The sequence below is a fragment of the Molothrus ater genome, chromosome 7 (assembly GCF_012460135.2).
Source record: "Molothrus ater isolate BHLD 08-10-18 breed brown headed cowbird chromosome 7, BPBGC_Mater_1.1, whole genome shotgun sequence".
NCBI lineage: Eukaryota > Metazoa > Chordata > Aves > Passeriformes > Icteridae > Molothrus > Molothrus ater.
Window position 1 is genome coordinate 21,845,271 of NC_050484.2, and position 18,410 is coordinate 21,863,680.

The window sequence follows — 18,410 nt, forward strand, 5'->3', positions numbered from 1 at the left end:
TGCCATCTTGGTCTGTGGCTCCACAATTGCCTCCATTGCACTTGGATCTTTTCAGCCAAACTGAGGGAAAGGTTGACTTGAAAGCTGAGCTACTAGCAAGACCAGCAAAGCCATCTTTGTTCTTTATTTGGTACTGCACCAAAGCCATTTTATCAGACCAGCAGCTCTAACCACCCTTTTTGACATCCCTGTACCACTCTTTTCACTATCTGCACATCCTAGATAACTTAGAAAGTGCTGTTTCTACTTGGCATTTTTATCAGGAGTTGAATTTCCATGTTAACACACCCAACCAGTAATGTTTGAAAGCTTTCAGCTTTCCATGCTGTTCTTAGTTGACCTGGTGCTACATTCAGGCCATCAAAGGTCAGTGCAGGCAAATAATTCCTAACGTGCAGCTAGACATCTACTGGGAAGCTCCACCAGAAATTACCTGCCCTTGGAAGTCTTGCTCTTATTTTTGTGGATGAATCTTCAGTTTTAATTAAAGGCCTACTTTTACAAATTTGAGAATTTCATCCTACTGAAGGAATACCATTTTCCTTATTTGTAAGGAGAAGCAAACTACAATCTATAAAAGTAGGCTCATGTGCTGGATTTTCCTATGCTGATTTTAGCAAACTCCTTGCTGTTTCATCAAGTGCCCAGATTTGCTGTGTTCACAGTATTGTAGTGAATTGCCTTAATGTATGAAAGAGCTCCTTCTCATCTGTGCGCCCTTGATCACTTGCATTTAGGAAAATATTTACATTTTTCATAACTTTGCATAAAGAGCATTACATTTACTAATTGGTTAGATTCTCTTACTACTGCTGCTACTTCTAATTTAAATGTCTCATACTCCTGTTTTCTAGGTCTTAAAATTCAAGAGTTCACCCATAGATTGTCTTGAATGTTCAGCAACTTTGTGCTTTAAACAGGGCTAAAATCAGCTTCTCTAGGCCATGGATGCCCAAACTGGCTTTCATTAAACAACAGAATGGTTTTGCTAGAAATAGCCTGGATCTGTTGAGACTGGTGGTGAGCAAATGCCAACAAACCCTGCTTGATCCGAGTTGAATGGGATTAAATAGTATTTGTACTATACTAAGCATTGTGCTCTGGAGTATGCTAGTCCCACTTCCCTGAAATGATGCTGGAAAAGTGATCGCTTCATTAAGCATTCTGGTAATGAAGTAAGCGACTTTTGTCTTACTGTAAAATCTAAAATTCTCCTTAAAAAATGAAGCAATGCTCCTTTTTCACTCTTGTGCATAAAACTTGTCTATCGAGAGAGAGAAAAATGTGTCAAGAGGGCACAGCCACTGAGTACTGGGAAACAAAAAGGATGTATTGAAGGGAAATGTGAGCAGAAAATGCTTCCCTCTAACTTCTAGGAAGCTAAACCAAGCTAAACCAATCCCAACCAAGTAGATTAGGATTTTGGAGTTATCTAAAGACAAAAATTATTACTTTCTTACCTTTTCCAGGATAAAATTGTCCAAATGTCAATATTTTCCTAGTATTCTTTGTAGCAGATGTTTTCAAGATAGAAGCTCATAAAGGCTTGTGGAAGAAAAAAAAATAGGTGGTAATATCTTAACCCATAGTGTTCAAACAGTCTGTAATTTAATTCAAGATTTGAATATATGAGGTACACAGATCTAAAATAATGTATGTAGAACTCCTTTATATGTGTACACTTGAACACGCACACTTCCAGGGGCAAAAGGGTAAAAAATGAAAGAAACTGTGTGTATTTATTGCTGTTTGTCAAGCTGTGTTTTCTGCTGCTAGTGTTTCCTGATCAGCTGGGAATATCTTGATTTGTCTGTACCATCTTAGCAGCATTTTCTGTAGTAAAGCAGCTGCAGGAAGGGTGGTGTTAGGTATCTGTCTGAACCGTTCACTGGCCCAGTGAGCTGTTCTTGTTTCCGTCTTTCCTAGCGTTAAACATAGCTGCTTTTGTCATGCTAAACTGATTGTAATTTGTCCTCTTCATGGGTGTAAATCTCTATGTGCTACATAGGATAAAGTTGTACAAATTGTTCTAAGCATGACAGACCACTCCTTTTTTCCTGAAGAGCAAGGCTATCCTGTGTGGGACTGTATTACATCATAAACCTGGAGAAAATGGACTTTTAATGTCAGCTATGCAGGATATGTTGTAGTGAACATTTGGCCAAAAATACTGGATATGGTGGGCTTTAGTATGGCTCTCTAATAGTGCACGATCATCTCTGAGAAATGTCAAAAGTAGCATATTGTCCTCAGTGCTGCCTGCACACACCTTTACCTCAGAGCTCTTACTTTAAATCACTTTTGCTGGGTATAAGGCGAACTTAGAGCCACTGCAGTGTTCATTGCCTTCCACGAGAGCACAAATTAGACCTTGTCTGTCCTGGAGGTGTCATTGTGCGTGTTACTGCACTGATACAGTTGAACTAATGAAAATCTTTGGTAAATCTGCTGCTGTGTCACACCCTCGCTGCAGGCGCTGCAGCCAGGACACGCTCCCCTCCCAAATGAGAAATGATGCAGGAAGCAGATGTTTTAGAAGAAATGAAGTTAAACTCCAGCTCTTTTCTAATGAGATTTGATCTTCTGTGTTTCATTCTAGGGAACCATGTAGAGTGTTGGGAGTCATTTAGAAGACTTTGGGAATGTCATTTGTAGTCTCATACATGCTACATGCAGTCTCATTACAATCCAAAGAAAATTGGTTTGCATGTTGTAGCATGCAGACCAAGCAGAGTTTGTTCCCTGGTGCTCTGTAGAAAAGCCCTATGTAGAGAAGTTTTGCCAACATTATACACTGCTGTCTTCTGGTCTGTCAGTTCTGTGCAATGTTGATATTTATAAAACTTCTGGACAGATTTTCAGCTTGTGCAGATGAATGCCGAACCACCGGATCAGAGTGAAACTAGGCCGATATGTGCAAGTGCTGAAAAGTGACAACTCCTTACATAATGAGTCTGATGGTTTTAAAAGTTTCTACTGATCTTGCTCATGCTTTAAAACTGTATTGCTATTTTAATAATACCTGGCTGCTTCTGTACAATTTGGTGGTTTTGCCTGCTTCTGTTCAGTTTGGTAGCTTTGCCATGGAGGAGAATCACATTTATGTCCATAGCAAATTACAAGTTCAGTGTTAGACTATATATATAAAAATAATAATAAATATATAAATAACAAATATTAATATATATATATATATATATATATAGTGTGTGTATGCACCACTTGCAGCAACACAGTCTCATTCATGGACTCCATGACTGTCAAAATACCATGACAAATTAGCACAAACTCCTAGCTCAGTTGACAGTTCATCTTTTGCTGAAATAATTGTAAAATTATCTTATGCTTCCCTTTTTCTTGATTGTAAAAGGCAGTGGGGTATGAAGCCTGAAGAATTTAACACTGTTAGTATGTCTTGAATTTGGTATGTACTTTTTTAGTTATACCTGAGACTTACTTTAATCCTTTACCAGCGATGTTGTGCATGTCCTGTTTCAGTGTGTTGGTTATAATGACTTGTATCTGCTGCATTTTATCATATTGCAGAATATAAAAACCATAAGGACACATCTTGAAATTTCAGAATTAAGGAGCAAACAGATGAATGGAACTTTCAATCCAGCACAGGTCATGCTGACCTCAATTCTATGGCAAATACTGTGAAAGACTATGGAAATAATTGCAGTGGAGTAACTAGGAAGGACAGTGGTGCTCTGTGTCTGCTTTCCTTTTCTTCAGCTCATGGAGGAATCATTTATTCCCATGGAAAGTGGTGCAAGATGCTATTCTCACTAATGTTGGTTCAAATGTTACTTGACACAGGCACATAACAAGCTGCTGAGCAGCAGAATGGGACCTTCTTGGTATCAAAATTACAGTAACCTTTGTGTTGCACTCAGGCAGTGTATCTACACCAGCTTGTTCTTTCCTGATTACGTTAGTTAGGCCTGGAGACAGAAAAGGAAAAAACATTTGCAAAGTGAGTAGGAAGGACAAAATATCTAAAGTGATCTGTACTTGGAAGTATGAATTGTGCAGCTCAAAGAGCCTTTTTGTGGGGGCATCAAGATTCAGTCTTGATGATGAAGTCATATAAAAGTGGCTTTTTCTACCCTTTTTTTGTCTGATGTGCCACCTTTCCAACAGCTAGAGATGCTGGCTGTGGTGAAGGGGGTGTGGTCTCTCAAGGAGATGAGGATTTAGGAATGCAGAAGAAAGGACCAGAGCCAGCTGCCTCATCTCTTCCATTGATGTTGTCAAAGGAAGCAGCAGGAATAGACTGGGCTACCTATTAAATACTTGTGTAATGGCCTTACCAGGAGGAACATACATTCTCTTCTTTGGAAAAGAACAGAGGGATTCACAGTAACAGTGCTGCTGCTAGGCTGGGTGCAGTATGTTGCCCATAAGGAATCAGCAATCATAGACAAAGGGATTTTGATAGGAATTGACTCCCTCATGCACGGTCGGGCACAAGTTCTTTAATTTATTTAACTTGAATAAACAGAAAATGACATAGCGGATCCCATGTGAGCCAAAAGAGCCATCTGTGGTCTAACCCTGTGACAAACAGTATAGCAATAATTCCAATGCCACCAACAATGTGGAGTTTGCCAGAAAAGCAGATGCTTCTTTTGACATGCATCTTCAATACAGTGCCATTCCTATCCTATAATTGCTGTCTATGGAGGGAGGGTGGATAGGATAGCCAGATGAGCAGAATGGTGACATTGTAGTTTTTGGGGGAAAAGCCAACAGTTTGGAAAATAATAAAAAAGGACAAAGAAGTATAAAAGACAAAGAAGTATTTTAAAGAAGCTGCAAAATTCTCCTCTGTGCATCATGAAATCTGTGACACTTCTTAAGTAAGAGACAATACTTGCATGGATTTATCAGAAATCTAAAGTCTAATACACTATGAAAGAAGAATAAATAATACTTCAGAAACTTCTGTGCAGAGTTTTAAACTTTTTTTTTAAAAAGAGCTTTTCTTCCTCCATTATTTTAAATAACTAAAAAATGGCCAAACATTCTTAACATGCTTTTTTGTTTGTTTTATTGCTGTACTGTCAGCTTTTGTAATACAGATATTCAGGCAGTTCTTGAATAAGCCAAAATATCTGTATATATATTCTGCTACTTTACAGATTTAGCGGGATTAACCTCCAAAATACAGTGATGGATGGCATCCATAATAGTTAAGAGATGGCATATTTACTGCTTTATGAAATTAAAATTGTAGCTACCTACAACCATAAAATGGATCCATTTTAAACGTCACAAACAGAAGCTATTGAAAGTAGCACGTTTTTGATCACATGGAAAATTGTCCATGGCCCTGTTTGTTGGCACTGGAAGTAAAAGTTCACAACAGATAATGACAAAGAAATTGAACAGCAGTAGAACTGGAGATTAACATTCTTCTAATGAGAGTCTGTCCTCTGAACAGAAGTAACTGCCTTAAGTGGTGCAGAAGTCTCACTGCCAGAGCTTATTTCTGTGGGATTTACTTAGAGAAATGGTTACCTGCTCTCTTGTATTTTCCTACAAGGGAGCCAAAAAATGTCCAGGATAAAGCCATGTCTCTCATTTTCCATACATTTAAGTCCCACTTCTTCCATTACACTGTAAGTGCAGTCAGAGAATAATATTATTTATTTTCAGATCTTAGTGAGTGACATCTGAAGAGATTTTAAATGGGGGTAGTGAGTAGGAGTTTCCTGCTTAATAAATGCTAAAGCAGAGTTCTATTTACAATGTAAAGGGACCAATATGAACCTCTTAATGCTTATGAAGAGCTTATTGAATAATTTTTTACTTTAATTCCATGAGTACTGTCCTCTGAGCTGCCACTGAAGTGCTTGTGAGCTTGTGATTTGCAGGCTATGATGTGACCATCTGTGATCTAGTCTGAACTACTGCATGAGTTTCTAAGGTAATGGCTGTTTCAGGTGAAGCATTTCTCCTACAAAGGGTATCTTGAATGTTTCTTCTTGTGGAGAACATTGTAAGATTTTATACCCTGCTATTAACACGTACCAAGAGATGTGTAATGCAAGGGAGGAATTTTGTATTATTTGGATTGTGCCACATATTGGACTTGCTACCTTTTAGGTGCTTACATAAGCCATCAGTATGCAACTTACACCTCTCTGAAAATGGATGTTTTCTTCTAATTGTAATTTGACTCCTCAGGCTGGAGCAAAAACTTCAACATAGTCTAGATATTCAGTCCTTGGTGCTTTCTGAGCAAAAGCCTTAGCTGGTTTCACTGAAGAAAATAGGCCTGTGTATGTACTAGAATCAAGAAGGGAGTTGGCAGTGAATTCTTTTGTGTCTACTGCTCAGTGAAGTGCTAACCACAAAAACATATGCATGCTTTTTTGTCTGTCTGGTAGATCTTAGTACCATGCTCTCTTTTTTTGGGTACTTCAGCACCTTGACTTTCTTTTCAGATTCTTTAAATGTGGCCTAGCTGTTGGATTGCAGCTTGTTCATATTTCAGAAATTTAAGTCTTTTGCTTTATATGTGTCTATAAGTCTGTCATGGCTAGGGCACAGTAACAAGGTATTGTTTCAGGGGATTGTCCAGGAAATCCAGGTATAAAACTGACAGGGAAGACAGATGCTGTGATTCAGGATGAGCAGGTGGAAAGGGAAAGGGAGGGTTCATGACATCTGGAAAGGAACAGGATGTGGCCCAGATCAGCACTCCCCTTGTTCTCCTTTGGGATAGCTTTTGTGCTGTAGTGTGGCTAGGTTTGTGTATTCTTCACTTTTTATTTGTCTCTGAACTAGGGGAATCAGTTAGTGGAGCACCAAAAAATCCTTGCCAAGGGATAGAGTCAATGGAGTAAGTGAGTTCCTGGGAACTTTGAAATTTTTCATTTATCTCTGGGACTCTAAAAGAGCTCCCTGAACCAGGAGGAGTTTCTTGTGCTCATTGCTTGCTTTATTGTTACCATCTTGCCTGCCAACTCCAAGTAAGAAAGCTTTTTTCTTGAGTAATAACAATAAAAAATTCTCCACACCCTATTCTTGGAGAAAAAAGATCTGTTCAAAGCGTCACTGTGACTTTTGTCATAAACTTCAGTGTGGCCAGGATTATGCTCACACTTTCTCAAGTGTCTCCATAGAAAAGATATAGATAGATTTTTGAGCTTGCTTTCATTGCTAGCAGAAGATTGCTGTTGCATTAAGCTTTAAATGTATAATTTAAATAATACTGGTTCCATTTCCTGTCAAAATATGAAAATGTGACATTTTATAAGAAGCTGGAATGATTTACTTCAATACTTTCTGGTTTCAGTAATTGTTGCTTTCTGGTGAGAACAGGTTCAGTCCTGCTATGTTGCCATAAAATCTGAGGAAAGGAAGCAAAACAGCTCAGTGCGGAATGAGCTTGGGTTGTAATCAGGTGAGTCTTGAAGTGAAATTGTTAGGAGGATCTGAGTCATGACTGGGGTTTGTGCTAGACTTTGTCTTGTTTCATTGCTGGTAGAGCCACTCTTCATGAAGGCATTTTAAAAAGGAAGCTGTGAGAAGTACCTACTCATTCATGCTTTTCTGTATTTCGAGGAAGGGCTTCTTCAGATGACTCAAAAAAATGTACTAACCGCTTCCTTGGATTTTGCCAGAAACATTTTTCTTACTGGCAAATTGGTTCAAATTAGTTGAAGTACAACAAAGAAGAAAGAGAGTGTTAACTAAAAACAAATATCAGAGTGAAAATAACTTTTTTTTGTATTATTATCTTCATAGATGCATGATGATATCCACCTATGGTTTTGTTTCCTTTTAGTATGAAAAAGACTTATCTGTATTTAGAAAAACAGTTTCCATAGGACTTGGCTGTAAAATACAGGCAAGAAAAAAGGTATAACCCTATGTTTTTTTATCTTGTAAAGCTCCTGTTAAAACTTATCTATTAAGGCAAGGGGGCTTCCCTGTTCAGTAGATATGTTTTTTTTCCTTGATTACTTAATTTTCATTCTCTTTATTGCAGTCTATCATTGCTGTGATCCCAGCTGTAGTATTCTGGGCATAGTATTTTCATACCAAGATATGGAACATTTAGAGTGGGGGTTTTGGGAGAAACATGGGGCTGGATCTCCAGGTGCTCCTGGTTTGCCTGTGATTTGTAACAGGCAGAGTCTTTGCCCAGTGCCAGCATCCACCCTCAGGGTCCCACATCTTCTCAGTAGTTGTTTCTGCTCCGCGTGGCTGAACCACTAACACCTTAAGAAAGATGGAATAGCCTTGCATCCTCAGTATGCAGATAGCTCTGATCACAAAACACAATATCCATAGTTTCTGCCTTGTGGAGTTCACCAGTCCTTTCTGGAATGGTCCTGTTGACTCTTACAGTGTCACTATGAGATCATGTTTTTCACCCGTGCAAGGAGAAATTATGGGCAGTGGTTTAAAGGAGAAAAAGGGAGCAGGTATCAAGGTTTTCCTGCCTGAGGAGATTTTCAACAGAAGTCTGGAGCTTCTGAGATACTCTTTATACTGGTGTCATGCTGAAAATGCTTCGATTTGGTTGTTGAATCTTCCTGTGGCAAGTGCTTACAGACTAAAGAAGAGCAATTGGAGAAGCTACCCTAAGGCAGGAGATGTGAGTAAAGCAGCAGCAAAGCTTTCAGTTTCTACTGGTTGACTCATGTCCACTGAGAATTGAACTTGGAAAGGTCTCCAGAAATTCAGTTTTGCTTGCTGTAATGTTTCAGACATGATGAGGAAAAACATGAAGCAGAATAGTGCAGGACACTCAAAATGGCATCTCCGGTGCAGCTGTCACTTTGCTGGCTTAGAATAAGTGATCAAGGTTGAATGTTACCTTATTTAAAGAAGGGTAATAAAGCAACTGTCTTCATCCATGAGCACTCATTTCTGTTAAACACTTGGAGTTCTTCTTTCTTCTAGGGACATGATTTAATTCCAAATGAGATCCTATTTCCTAAGCTGTGCACAAAGTGTTGTAGTGTCTTGCTCCACTAGGTATGGCATCTTCTATTCTACTGAGCCCATGCTTTCATTCTACATGTAAAGCTCTCTCTAACCTAAAGTGTTAGGTAGATTAATAAATAAACAAGCAAGGCCCAATTTAACAAAAAATAAATCCAGATTTAATACTTTTCCTCACTGTTACACACATCCACAGAGAATGCATGATAATTTTTATATCAGTGCCAGTTACTGAAGGTGCTGCTTTCAAAATCAGGGAGGTTAGGCAAAGTCAGGCTGGGTAAGCAGGTGCTTGTAGCTTAGTCACCTGAGCAAGGCTAAGGAAACACTGCTGATGAGATTTTGATGCTATGAGATGATCCAAGTAGCAATTCTGGCTAAATCTGATAGTTAATGTGGGCTGCAATTTATGGTTTGAATTTAGAGTAGATGTGTGAGAACTTTGTTGTTAAAAGTCATGGTACTTTTCCCATTAGGAACTTTGGCTGAGTGATTAAACTCATAATTAAATGCTAGCATGTTATATAACTTTATATGCATATTTTATTGCACAAAGAGACTTAAATAGAATGCTACTGTAGTGATCATACTCTGTTTTGGGATAATGACTTGCAGTCATTGTCCAAGTTGTCTTCTGCTCATTGAAGTTCTGTTGGAATTCTGTAGTCTGAAGGCAGCAGGGGTCAGTATCTCCCAACCCCCAGGTCAAAGGAATTTCTTTGGGTTACTCCATTTTGGTTTGTTGTCTTTATTCTTTTTATCTGTTGACAGCAAAGAGATTCTTCTGTTCTTAGGGAGACAAAATCCTGCTCTGACTTATTTGCAGTCCTTAAACATAGAATGTTTTATAAGAAAGACAGAATGGCTCGTATAAGATGAGTATATTCTCCAGCTGGTTTTCAGTACTTGTAGTTATTCCCATTTGGGGTTTATATTGAGAATGAAACACAGACAAACAATTCTCCTTGTTTTAAGGCACTTCATAGGGACTGTTCAGTCACTGAGCTTTTAGTTTTCCTAATAAGTACCTGTGGTTTTCCCATTGCTGTGGTGGGGCTGTGGAGGGCTGGAGGGAAGGTCTCAGAGAGCAGGCTCCTCACAGCTGGCTCCAGAATGGGCTGGGGAGATCATAGAGCAGATGGGCTGATTATTCTGTCACTGGCCTTTTTTGCTTAGATGTTTGTTGAAGATGACAGGAAGGAAACTGCTGTGTAAAAAGAACGATCGCTAATTACCTCTTGGAGTGAAAACTGAGGAGGAAATGGCAAACCAGTGTGACAATGGTATTTCTTGTGAACAGGAATATTGCCACAAGAAATAATGTTCTGTTGCCTACATTTATTCCTCCTGTCCTTGAGTTCTATGTTTTAATCTAAGATGCAATGATTATGAAGAAAAATTAATAAATATATTTTTATGGATGTTGCAATATTGCAGATTATTGTGAGGTCCATGTAATGAAAACTTAAGAACAGCTTTTGATATGAATTTTTAGCAAAAACTACAGTTTGTAAACCAAAACTTTTCAAATTTTATTTCAGGTTTTAGACAGAGCACTCAGTTAAGGTTTGTGAAAGTTGTTTCTAAACAAACAACCCCGAACCTTGGCCAGGTCTCCACTGCAGAATGTCTTGCCAGCAAAGCACTGTGTATCAGCCAGGGGTGTGGAAAAAAGTCATACATCGCCGCTGACATCAATATGTTGGCGAAAGCCCAGGTGTGGATGCAGCTGTGCAGGCAGAAGAGGGCTTTTATCGGCTTGGCTGATGTTGTTTGGGGAGGTGATGCAACTCGGCCAGCAGACAACTCTGCTCCTGGCCCGCGCTGGCCGCGTAGGAGGCTCCGCCAGCGCAGTCACGGCATCGCGGCTGCGCTGCCAACCAACCCTTTGCAGCAAGAGAACTGGAAAAAAAGGCCCCTTTGAACAACACAGGGACCGCTATAATTGAGTTTTTACAAGTAGTCGTCGATGAAGAACAGAGTGGAAAAAGTGATTCAGATTTTAAAATTAAAGTTTTAATGTAAAAAACGTGTTTTAGTTGTATGGCTTTAAGATGTCACTGTCCCTTTAATGGCTGGCTGTCGTTAGGTTGCAGGCTTTGAGAGCTGCAGGACACTCAGCACATGGGTTTTGTAAAGCCTTTAAGGCTTGTGAAGGTATGAGTCTCTCTGGAAGCACTGAAAAACCTTCTGTCTGTAAACTTAGGAAGACAACTATAGTCCCATTTACATTCCCATCATGTTTGAATGTGACCACTGGCACTAGAACATCTTCATGTTTAAATAGAAGTTTAAATTTCTCAGAATGGAGTGTTTATGTTTTACAGACAGACAGAATTAGGATTCCTGCTCTCTCTACACACAGACACACATTTTCCTCTCCTGCTTTTGGCCAGCTGGTGACAAGATTTTACAAAACTCCAGTTCTTCATAACATAGAAAAACAAAGATTTTAAGGGAAAACACTAAGAAATAAAAGCAAAACCAAACCAAAGATACTGAAAAACTTAATAGAGGCTCTTAGCCTTTCATTGTAATTTAGAAATAAACCAGTTTAGATGAAGACAGGTATGTGTATGTTGAGTTTTCTGGCAGCTGCGCGTGCGCATTTTGAAACCGTAAACAGAGCAGTTTTGCATTTGATCACTGTTTGCATTTTGAGAACTTCACTGAAGGCTTTTTGAAGAGAATTTCATTGTGCCAGACTAAGTTTCTTCTGTTGTGAAAATGTTTTGAAACTAGTTGCTCTGTCATTCCGCATTGCTTGTAACCCTAAAAATAATTGCCTGGCGTTACTGGAAGAAGAGTGGTCTGACAGGCTGACTTGTGCTACTATTGTTAAAATCCGTCAGTGTTTCCATTGCAAACTTGGAAGGGAGCATTTAATCTTTTTCCCTGGAAGAAATTCTAGATCAGTGCTTCAATTCCAAATATAAATATTTTGGAAGAGATTTGATGTTTCTAAAAATCTTTATTAAAAACAACAAAAATCTCTAACCCTATGGCAATGAAATATTGATACTTAGTTTTGAAATGCTGAATGATCAGGAATGTATTTCATTCTTTTGTAATTTTCAGTTCAATTAAATTGGGCAGCAACAATGTTACTACTTATCAATGTTGATTTTATAGCAAGTTTTGCAGTTGGCTGTTCCAGGCCATTATAGCTGCATAATAAACTTTGCAACATGCCAAATTGGAAGATTTCAAAACCTTCCTAGGGAAACACAAAAAAGAAACACATAATTACCATAAAGTATCTGATATAAGACATGCCTTTGTACTTTTCTCCCACTCACACTTCCATTCCAATTTCTTGAGGTTATCTCCAAAATAGTTTCACTTTTCTTGCGTGTAGTTTCATGAGTGCTCTAAACAGAGGTAAACTCTAATCCTTTCCTCTCTGCTTTCACATTCCCGCTCCCTGCCTTGTGACAGCCAAAGCTTTTGCGTAGTGCAAAGCCTACATGTGGTGTACCAGATCAGGGAAGATCATTTTTGGGTTCAGTTTGTGGCCATACAACTGTTTGTACTAATCCAAGGAAGAGGGTGGCGCTAGAGTGGGAACAAGTGAGTCTACATTGACATCTCACTTTATATTCTAATTTATTTTTTCCCCCTCCTGTGCCTTTCCTCTGTATTCACGGGGCAGCTCTTTGCTATGAGTTTGTGGTGGAACCTCAGGCTTTTGCAGGAAAGGAGCCACATGCAGCCACTTTGTCAGTGAAAACCATGGAGTCACAAGATGTTTACAGGCAACTTCAGTTCTCTAGTATATTTTTTTTTAAAGTATTCCTCTCTTACAACACCACAGACAGGTTCATAGTACTTTTTGTACAGTGCCCTGCTGTACTTCTCTTAATGCAAATGATTTCTCTACTCTAGATTTCCTCTAGGATGTTTTTATGTTCCATTGGGGTCTGATTGCAAGAGCAATAAGGTTAGATACCTTGAGGAGTAGGTAGAAGTGCTTCTGTGCTTTTCTCCTTTTGAAACTTGAATTTTTTGCCATTATATAGAGCCTTTTTCTTGTATATAAAGGCTCATTATATAGAGCCTTTCTTTTCTTGATAATTGTGAAGTAATCCACAAATATGGAGACAGACAGCAGTATGAAAGTTCTCCCAAGGCACACCATTCATTTAAAGTATTTTCCTTAAGCTACCTGTAGTCCTTCCCTATCTGTAAAAAAATAATAGCAGTATTATATGATGTACTAAAAGCCAGAAGAGATAGAAAAGAGGCTTCTAATTATTTTTGTATTTTTTGATAGTTTAAGGAAAGTGCATGGTCTTTGTGTCTGCCACAATTTGACATGTGAAACAGTCGTAGTGATACAAACTTTGTACGTGCTGGAACCTAGAGGAACAATAGTTGCTATTTCATTTTCACATGAGATGAAACAATGAAGAGTGATAAAATCCTTTGAGTAATATTCAGTGGAGGTTATATATAATTTGACCCTGTGTCATGCATCAAGTGGTGGTTGGAGATATTAGGATGTGCCTGTGAATCCTGTCCCAAGTGTGGTGTGAAAGCAGTTGTATTTAAAATCCGTGGGTAATTACGAACAGGTTGAACACAGCGCTCCACAAGGTAAGCAGGCTGCTGTGGATGAGCTGATGTGCATGCTGTGATTGCTACCTGTCCTTCACTCTAACCTGCTTTTTCCTTTGCAGCAGTCCATTGTACCAGCCCATCCAATGGCTCCTCCTAGTCCCAGCACCACCAGCAGTAATAACAACAGTAGTAGCAGCAGCAACTCAGGATGGGATCAATTAAGTAAAACTAACCTCTACATCAGAGCACTGCCTCCAAACACCACTGATCAGGACCTGGTAAAACTATGCCAACCGTAAGTACAACGTTTAAATGTAAATTATAATGTCGTATCTTAGAAGCTTGTAGTAGGTACCCAAGATGAGTGTTTGGATTATGAGGGAAGGAAACCAGATACATAAACAGACAGCTTCATGCTGTGATATGGTGGCATGTTTCAACTTTGTTGGCAATCAGAAGGAAAAGATTGTTTGATGCTTTGGAGAAGCACAGAAAGTGAGAATACAGTGGTGAACTAAAGCAACCCGCTGCTTTTGTAAAAGCTGTGATTACCCATTGTGCTGTTGAAATCACAGATAAAATTAATACCTAAATGTGAAACTTGCTATTGAGAACCTGCATAGAGGGTCTCCTCTGTTCACTGCTGAGATAATCTGTTGATACAAACTTGAGTAATTGTTCTGAATCACTGTAAACTACAATGTGCATTTGAAGGCTTATCCTAGTTTGAGACTAATTAATGGCTGTACTTTGCTGCACAGTTATTTTTAAGATTAGAAATAGGTGGTCCTTGTAAGAATCCTGTCTAGTGGCTGAAGTTCTGGGTAGACTTGGTTTAGCAGAGGGCTTTTAGGCAACGTTGTTAAATTAAGATTTTTTTTTGCTTAAGAGAGTTATTTGTTCTATTTTTGAATTTTTACAGCAGCACATGCCCCTTACTTTCAAATATGGGTTCTGTGTCAAAAGACTGTACAGTTGGGTTGTTTATACACTGTTTAAAATCACCTGCCTAAATGTTTTACTGGATTTTTAAAATGTCTTAGTACTTCTGAAATTCATAGTGCACTGTCTGGATTATTTTGAAATCAAAAGTACTCAGATAAATTTTCAATACTACATGTAGGAAAACATCCAAATCTGTCTATTTCGAATGAAGAATTATTAAGATTTGAATTTAATGCTACTGCTACAATTTAAAAAATAATTTTATGTTCCATTTAGCAGATAAGTAAATAGGAGTATACAAAAATAAAGCACAACACCAGTAATAAAAATTGATAGCAAAACCTGTAAAATTTGGATCCGAGCTTATGTGAAGTACTTTGGTTTTGTATATTGGAAAAAAATCTGATACCTAATTTATAGAGATGCTTTCTTTTTTGATTTAAAAAAATGGACTTTCAGGGTAGTAGTCACATAGAAGGCATCTTAGTATTATAATAAAAACAGCTTGCTCTCAGATCTTTAAAGAAAAAAAATTCTATTTTCTTATTTCTTCAATAGCAAATGAAATCCTTGTGTTTTGCAGAGAAGAGAATAGATAATCAATCTTTGAAAAGGCTTGTTGATAAATTAAGCATTTTTACAGCTCCCTATGTGACAATGACCTCTTGTAACTTGGATTTTAGTTGCAAATGCATGTTTTTCAGAAGTGGATTTTTCCTTCCCGTTTTTGTCTTTTGAACTGATGAAGAAACCTTGGCTTGTGCACTCATGTTATGTTAGGACAGAGCTGTGAGGCTATTTTGCACTGGAACCACCCCAGTAGCTACTATTTGTGCAGTGGTTACTATAGCTCCTTAATCTCTTTCTGAAGACATTTTGGTTTGCACAGTCTCAGATGTCATTGATGCATGAACAGCCCAGAAAAAATATTTTTAATAATTTGCTGTAACTGGTCCTCTTCCTCTTAAATAACCAAAGATTCCAATTTTGTTGTTGCTGTTCAATATATAATTGTAGTTGGAATAGTATGAATTGTATAAATAAAGAATAGGCAAAAACTTCAGCCATGAACTTGTTAAATCAATTCTGATGTGAATTTACAGATGTGGAAGGTTATGACATTTATTCCTGTGAGATATTTCCCTCCTAAGGATTTTACCTAAGAGGAAAGGAGATTGTCTCCATTCTCCATTTCTGCTGAGGAAGCAAGTGAGATGTCCAGAAACTTTAGGTAGGACAACATGATCCCTGAGCAACTAACTGGATTTGGCAGTAAGATAGAAATGGCAGCTCTCTCCCTCTTCACCAAAGCTCAGTAATCCACTTCTGTAGACCATGTGAAGTTTCAGATGCAAAACTTTTCCTTCTTGTAAATCTGCCTAAGCTTCTAGGATGTAAAGGGCAAGATATTCTTCAAAGTGAACCTGCCATGTTCATTGTTTAAGCTGATATAATACAAAATAAATGGAGAATAGAATCTTGGACACACAGAAGTCAATGAAGAGACTGTTGTTTACTCCAGGTCTCTGAAATATATTTTTGTCTCTTTCTAAATTCCTAAGATTTTACTGAGAGGCTTTTAGAGTAATTTTAGCTCCTTTTCTCCATAGAGTAGGCCTTGATATCCTAAGAGGGTGTCCACTGCAGTGCTTGGTGCTAAGAATAGGTGGAAAGGTTGCTCTGCATTTTGTAGAAATGATCTTGCTAGTTGGCAATAAGCAGCTTTTGGTGGATGTACATAAAAATGTCACTGGCTTGTTTTGTGTCTTTTGGCTGATGTCAGACAAGACAGAGAAACACCTGTGGGTTGAGGAAATAATGGTTGAAGAACATCAATGTCACTGCAAGTACCAGAAACATCCTATCTGCAGAGATTTTTCTTTCTGATTGTCATGGACTTGTATCATATATGCCCTACTGAAAAGTTATTTTCAATGATGGTTATGGTAGAGAAAGATTGCTTTTGACAGAATCCCTCAGAATACAAGCTCAAATAATCTACAGAATTCTTGTGTGGGGGATTGTTATACTGTGAGTTTTATTTGATTTAGTCAGGATTTACATTGTTCTTCTCACGACAGCAGTGCTAATTTTGGCCATGTTTTTACTTCATTTTATTCTTTTTGGTGAATCACTAGAAAAACCCCTTATCAATTATGGAAGTGTTGGGCTTGCTCTCCTGTTGTAGCACAGCTGTGCAGTATTTATGAACACAGTGAACAAACGTTCACCAGCTTTGTGGAAAAGTATTTTCCTGGCAAGAGCACAATTTGCCAGTATACATGTCCACAAATCTGTCTTCACCTTCAACTGATTGGTCATTTCTGTTTTTCTATCAGGAGAAGCTCTTTTCCTCTTTTCCTGGTTGAAAAGAGCACATTGTGTTTTTGTTGTGAGGGCTTGGGAGCACGGCTGTTTTTCAGAGCATATTTCTGGCTTTTGTGTGGGAACTGAAGCTGCCATATTTCTGAATAGTTCATTCAAAATTGAGCCTGCTACTCCAGTTCTGCATTGAGAAACCAAATTTCTTCATATCAGTTGTGCCAGAGGCAGAAGTGTGGGGAGGACTAAAGTAGGTATTGTTTGTCACAAGGATGTCATAACAGTCAGCTCAGAACCAGAGGAGTGTCAGGGGGACATGATGTGAGTCAGCCCTGGCCATAAGAGCTTCCCATCAGGGATGTGGGAGTAGGCAAAGCAATCCATGCAGTGGCCCACAGGTCCTGTCTTTTCTGTGGGAGGCTGGACAGGAGCAATCAGCTACATAGGACAGGAGCAGAGGACAGGAGCCAGTGAGGTTTGGGAAAGTCTGCAGGAAGCTGCCTGACTCTGCTGTGTGGTTTCTTTTCACAACCTTGGAGTGCCATTGCATGGGACCTGCTGCACTGAGCAAGCCTCTGCCACGAAGAGCTGGTTTGACAGGGTTGCTGAAGCAGTGTTTACTTCAGCCATGCCTAATTGCACTCCCTTCTCTTGGTGTGGATATCAGTACTTGATATGCTTTCTTCAGCTCAGATGGGTTTTGAATATATTATTTAGGCTTTAACTATACTTTCTTATTAGCGACTCTTAATCATTTCTTTTAACTTATTGAATATCTGGATCTGAAGATACAAGATTAAATCCATTCCAGTTATTCACTGAAATTGTTGAGCCTGCTTATCTGATTAGGGACTTACGTGATTGGGTTTTAGCAAATTCAGCCAGGAGTTTGTAACTTGCTTTGACATGTTTTCTAGGTGCTTTCCAGACTCTCACTAAGCACTGTGCTTTGCTGAGGATGACCTTTATGCTGAAGCCACATGGTTCCAAAGCCCTGTACTTTCCACTGTCTAGCTTATGATTTACTTGCTGGCCTGCAGCAGCATTGTGTCTGTGTAATGCTGTTTCTTCAAAAACCTCCTTTTGTGAAGTGTACATCATTAAATGAGAATGATGCAGCAGACCCTTCATCCTCCTGACAATCCCCAGTCCCTGGGTGAGATTTCAAGCTTTGAGGCTTAACCCAAGTCTCCTCTGTTCAGTTCAGCATAAATCATTTGGTCAGCCTACCCTTTGGTATTTTCCGTTCCAAGCTGTTTTCTCACACTCTGCTACTTGCATCAAGCTGTTTGTAGTCTATGTGATATTTTTGAAATCACTTTTTCCTCTGGACAGTTTCACTTAGTTGGCCTTCCCCCTTAAGTTATCACTGTAGGGTCATAATGTGGGTTTTTAATGGGATTACATTGAGGAAAACAGCCGCTTTAAGATAACAAAATATAGAATTACCACAGCAGGCCATTGTTCTCTGCCAGGATGGTCTGCACACAGAAATAGAACCTTGCAGTGGCTGCCCTTGCATATGTGCATTCTGAAATCACCTGTCTTGCTGAGAGAGTAATTTAAGGGTTCCTTGCTAAATACTCAGCATCATGAACACAGGCATAGCTAAAACA

At 38.8% G+C, this 18,410-nt stretch overlaps 1 protein-coding gene across 1 annotated transcript in view; it reads left to right on the top strand.

The window, feature by feature from the left end:
* Positions 1–18,410, top strand: part of RBMS1 (RNA binding motif single stranded interacting protein 1) — a 143,246-nt gene that overhangs the window by 64,151 nt on the left and 60,685 nt on the right. Inside the window, exon 2 of the mRNA XM_036386717.2 lies at positions 13,647–13,822. Within this exon, the coding sequence (XP_036242610.1) occupies positions 13,647–13,822 (176 nt within the window). The remainder of the gene's footprint in view (positions 1–13,646; positions 13,823–18,410) is intronic.